The following is a 5,721-nucleotide window of genomic DNA, read 5'->3' as shown; positions in this document are numbered from 1 at the left end:
GCAAAAGGGAGAAAGGAAATATTATCAAAGTGTTCTATGGCCTGGCCAGCATGGCTCAGTGGTTGAGCATCGACCTATGAACCAGGAAGTCACTGTTCAACTACCGGTCAGGGCACATTCCCAGGTTGTGGGCTCAGGCCCCAGTAGGGGGTGTGCAGGAGGTGGCCAATCAGTGATTCTCATCATTGATGTTTCTATCTCTCTCTCCCTCTCCCTTCCTTTCTGAAATCAATAAAAATATTTTTCAAAAACTATACCACAATGCACAGTTTTGTATAATGTTTACATGGGCATACTAATGTAGTCACCAAATACTGATTAACAAAATGTTTTTTATTATAATTATATTGGGAGTTTACAAGAAGCAGAGAGGATGATTATGTAAGAGTTAAATTATTATTCTTTAAAATATATTTTTATTGATTTCAGAGAGGAAGGGAGAGGGAGAGGGAGAGAGAGATAGAAACATCAACGATGAGAGAGAATCATTGATTGGCTGCCTCCTGCCTGCCCCAGCATGGGGATCAAGCCTACAACCCAAGCATATGACTTGACCTGGAAACAACAGTGACCACATGGTTCATAGTTGACACTCAACCACTAAGCACACTGGCTGGGTTAAGAGTTAAATTCTTATTACTGTACTATACTAAGATGTCCATAGAATCTAAAATGAGTCAAAGTAAGCCACTTTTATATATCCTACCAAGCTGTTGGGGGCAGCTAGGGGCAACCATGCTTGCAGGTGAGGGGCATTAGGGGCAACCAGTCCAGCAGCCAGAGGTGGTTTGGGTTGATCAGGCTAGCAGGGGCGCCAGTAGGGGTGATCACACAGGCAGGCAAGTGAGCGGTTAGGAGCCAGCGGTCCTGGATTGTGAGAGGGTGCAGGCCGGGCTGATGGAGCCCCCTACCCGTGCATGAATTTTGTGCACCAGGCTTCTAGTCATTATATATATATATATATTTTTCCAGATTCTACAAATTAAAGGTGGATATCTTATCATTATTTTGATTTTATATTCTATACTGGTCTATACCACTTTGGTACATAAAGTTCTCTCTCTGTGGTTAATATATCCATAGTTTTAAATAAGAGTGTGAGTTCTTCTGCCGCTTACAGAAATGCTAGTGGTAGGATCAAGCAAGGATTATCAGGGTGACCAATGTCCAGATACATATTTTGTCTTTTAAATTAAATTTAAATTAATTTTTTAAAATTGTAAATTGAATTACCAGCAACCAGTGCTAAAACATTTGTAATTATGTGTATTTGATAGGTTTTTTAAAGCACATGGAATAAGAGATCTTCATCATCCATCTGCAATATTCTGCTGTTGAAAATTTTATGTGACCACAAGGTGGCAGCAGTACAGCTCACTACAAGGAAACTAGGGATGAAATACAAAAGAACTATGCAGTTTTCATTGTATATTAGCCAGGTTCTGCTTATTAATCAGACAGTCTCTAGCTATTTGCAATATTTCTGAAACACGTTCTCCCTTCATATAATTTATTCATGAGCTTGGATAGCATCCTGTGAAATTTTTTTTTGAGGTAGGTGGTAAGAACATTGTTATTCTCATACAAAAGATAACCTTATCATAAACACTCAAAGAACATTTTCCTCTGTGACTTGGCCACAGAAGGGTACCAAATAGAGAAAGAGATAAGGGCAAGCCCATAAGTTGACAGACTGCCAATCAGTGGGGTCTTTGTCATGTGAAACAAAAAGCTTTAGAGGAAAAAAAGTCACATAGAAAAGGTTGGTAATTAGATTGGATTCAGACTTCTCAACAGCTAGGAGACCATAGATAAATGTTTTTCAAATACTAAAGAAAAATTACAAGAATTTTATATCCAGCCAAAGTTTGAATCAAGTATCAAAATGAAATAGAAACATTTTTAGACATATTAGGCCCCAAACCTTTTCCTATGCTCAGTAAGCTATTAGAGGATTGTGCCACAAAAACAAGGACAGAAACCAGGAGAATGGGCCCAGAAAAGCACTGAATGAAGCATCCAAGATGATAAAGATCTCAGGATGGGACAACTGTGCACTGGGTGTCTAGGGCAACCAAACCAGAGACACAAAAGAGGGACATAGCCATACCGTCTGCTGCCATATCTCCTGTCATCAAGCCTTCATTTTCATTTTTGGAATGGGAATATGTGCCCCAAATAAACAAAGGAGGAAATAAAGACAGAGGATGGCATCCAAGAGACAGGACCCCAACTCAAAAGGAAGACAACCCTTAGATGGCAGTGAAGGGAAGTATGACAGCCATGCAGAAAACCTAGTCAGCTCTACAGAGGACAATGGGAGGCTCTGGCCAGATATCGACGAGAAAATAATGGGAATAATGGATTATTATGTCATTGGCACTGTGGAAAACTATACTAGTAGGTTATAGGATAGTGTGGGAAGGTTTAACAAGAATAAAGCAAATGCAAAAAGACAATTACTAACTTTGAAGAGGAAAAGGGAGAAAGGAAATATTATCAAAGTGTTCTATGGCCTGGCCAGCATGGCTCAGTGGTTGAGCATCGACCTATGAACCAGGAAGTCACTGTTCAACTACCGGTCAGGGCACATTCCCAGGTTGTGGGCTCAGGCCCCAGTAGGGGGTGTGCAGGAGGTGGCCAATCAGTGATTCTCATCATTGATGTTTCTATCTCTCTCTCCCTCTCCCTTCCTTTCTGAAATCAATAAAAATATTTTTCAAAAACTATACCACAATGCACAGTTTTGTATAATGTTTACATGGGCATACTAATGTAGTCACCAAATACTGATTAACAAAATGTTTTTTATTATTTATATTGGGGGAGTTTACAAGAAGCAGAGAGGATGATTATGTAAGAGTTAAATTATTATTCTTTAAAATATATTTTTATTGATTTCAGAGAGGAAGGGAGAGGGAGAGAGAGATAGAAACATCAACGATGAGAGAGAATCATTGATTGGCTGCCTCCTGCATGCCCCACAATGGGGATCAAGCCTACAACCCAAGCATATGACTTGACCTGGAAACAACAGTGACCACATGGTTCATAGTTGACACTCAACCACTAAGCACACTGGCTGGGTTAAGAGTTAAATTCTTATTACTGTACTATACTAAGATGTCCATAGAATCTAAAATGAGTCAAAGTAAGCCACTTTTATATATCCTACTAGAGGCCCGGTGCACCAAAATTTGTGCACTCGGGGGGGGGGGTCTCTCAGCCCAGCCTATGCCCTCTTGCAGTGTGGGACCCCTAAGGCCAGAAGCAGGTATCTGGGATTTATTTACCTTCTATAATTGAAACTTTGTTGCCTTTAGCGGAGACCTGCAGAAAGCTTGACTTCCTCCATCGCCAGGGGCAACTCACTCCTGCTCCTTCCAGCTCCGTGGCCACGGCTGGCTGAAAGCAAGTATCTGGGGTTTGTTTACCTTCTATAATTGAAACTTTGTTGCTTTCAGTGGAGCTCAGAGCTGGGCTGCGGCAGTTGGGGAACCTTGGCTTCCTCCATCACTGGAGCAAGCAAGCCTCCTGCTCACTCCAGCTCCTTGGCTGCTGGCCGCCATCTTGGTTGGGTTAATTTGCATATAGTCGCTCTGATTGGCTGGTGAGCATGGCTTAAGGCATAGCAAAAGTACGGTCAATTTGTATGATTGTCTTTTATTAGTATAGGATAGATATATGGAGATGTGAAAATCCTAAAGCAACAGTTGAAAGGGTTAAAAAGAGGGTTGTATCTTAGGGGTTATTGTGAAAAGGGTAGGGCAGAGAATTGCTGTACTTTGTTTTAAACTTTTTAATATAATTTGACATTTTTAAACTATAGGTTTGTCTAACTCTGATAAAAAGGGACTTAAAAACGCATCTAACATCGTGTTTGACAAAGTGGATCTGATTAATAACAGTAATAGCAAACTGATCACATTACTTTTATATCTTGTTTTTTCTCAGCCCAAGGAAACCGTGACATGAAATCATCCAATGTGTCCACAATAGCATCAACTTGACATTGTTCCAGTTCTGTTTTTCCAGCCAAATCTGTAGAATAGAGAGAGGCCCACAAATATGTTCAACTTAATTTACTATATTAAAACATTAATTTTTTTAGTAGGCAATAGATTCATATAGCTGAAAACAACAGAAAACAGTATCCAATGAAGACTAACTTCCACTCTTGCCCCTATCCATCTTATTTTGCTGTTACCAACTACCATATTTTTTATTAATTTGTTTTACCAACTACCATATTTTTTATTAATTTGTTTTATTAATTTCTTGTATATTCTTTCATTGTTTCTTTATGAAAATAAGAGTGATTTTCCACTCAATATGTGCCTCTCCCATTTGTCCCAGAGATTTTTCCTCACACGTCACTTAAGGGTGTCCTTGCTCTGTTTTCAGCTCCATGGAATTTCCTTCGGTAGAAGTGCCACATTCTATTTACCCTCAGCTGATTAGATTTGCTTTCAATCTTTTGCTAATACAAGCAAAACCACAATAAATAACCGGTATGTACATTTTCATTTATTTTGCAAAAATAATTATTTTCATTTTTGCAGACAGTTTTTGTCTAGAGCATTTGTTCCTAGAAACTATGAGTTTAAAATAATAGAGGTGAGATTTTTTCTTTTATTGATCATCATTTTGCTAAGAAATCATTGGTCTTTCTAAATATTTTCTCCCTGGTGTCAATTTAAAATTCTTCAGTGTAAAAGCATTCCAAAATAGATTGCTTTTATACAATTGTGTATATTTACTAAAAATCAAGGAACAGTATACTGACAGTGAGTAAATTGTACACAAATCACACCTCAGCAAGCTGTTAAAGGGAAAGAAAGAAATGCCTTAGTGATTTAGGGTCCTTCTGTAAACTATATCATGTGTGTGTGGTATTGGCACCATTGTAATAACCTGGTTATTATTTAACAGGGAAGGAGTAATGAGGAGACCAGATAATATAGGCATGCCATTTATATAGCTTTGGCAAAAAGCTACAGTTTAACACTCTTCAAGTCTGTTTCCTACTGATTGATGGGGGAAGGGGCTGGACAAAGGCAGTTTAGACACATGCACAGTAATATCTGAGTAACATAGAAAGGTGCCTGGAAAAACCAAGATGGTGGCATAGGTAAACACCGGAAATTGCTGCCTCACACAACCACTTCAAAAATACAACTAAAAGACAAAACGGACATTATCCAGAACCACAGAAAGGCTGGCTGAGTGGAAATTCTACAACTAGAAGGAAAGAGTAAAGCACACTGAGACTCAGAGGAGGTGTGGAAGTAAAATGCAGAGGTATGGAGGCTCACGTGGAAAGGGCTGGCAACTGAGGACACAGTTGTCTTTTTCAATCAGGAGGGAGTCTCAAGCTCCCGACTGCTCTGTTCCAGGTGAGTCTCTGGGGACCCAGATTCATGGGGGGAGAAACTGGACTGTCTGGCATCGGTCGGAACTCGAGGGTGGCTTTCTCTCAGAGGTGCTTGCAGCGATTACTGTGGGCCACTGAGATCCAGGACCTCTTAGGGCAGGGTTGAGGATCAGCCATAGCTGTTTGCTCTGCCCTGTTGATTCCCCGAGACTCTGCCGGACCCAAGCTGTGCACAGAGGCTTTTGCATATGAATGGCCTGGCCCTTTATAATCTAAAATTACCTAACAAACTGCAGCTGGGTCAGAGAGACCCAGAACATCCAAAAGAAGTCCTAAGGCCCCACAGC

At 40.1% G+C, this 5,721-nt stretch overlaps 1 protein-coding gene across 1 annotated transcript in view; it reads right to left on the bottom strand.

Moving 5' to 3' along the window:
• HPGDS (hematopoietic prostaglandin D synthase) overlaps nt 1–5,721 on the bottom strand; it is a 19,617-nt gene that overhangs the window by 8,161 nt on the left and 5,735 nt on the right. The window contains exon 3 of the mRNA XM_015563000.1: nt 3,932–4,041. Within this exon, the coding sequence (XP_015418486.1) occupies nt 3,932–4,041 (110 nt within the window). The remainder of the gene's footprint in view (nt 1–3,931; nt 4,042–5,721) is intronic.

This window comes from Myotis davidii, unplaced genomic scaffold, assembly GCF_000327345.1.
Source record: "Myotis davidii unplaced genomic scaffold, ASM32734v1 scaffold958, whole genome shotgun sequence".
NCBI classification, from domain to species: domain Eukaryota; kingdom Metazoa; phylum Chordata; class Mammalia; order Chiroptera; family Vespertilionidae; genus Myotis; species Myotis davidii.
The sequence above is the reverse complement of the archived record's forward strand: the minus strand, read 5'-3'. Positions and strand labels throughout refer to the sequence as shown.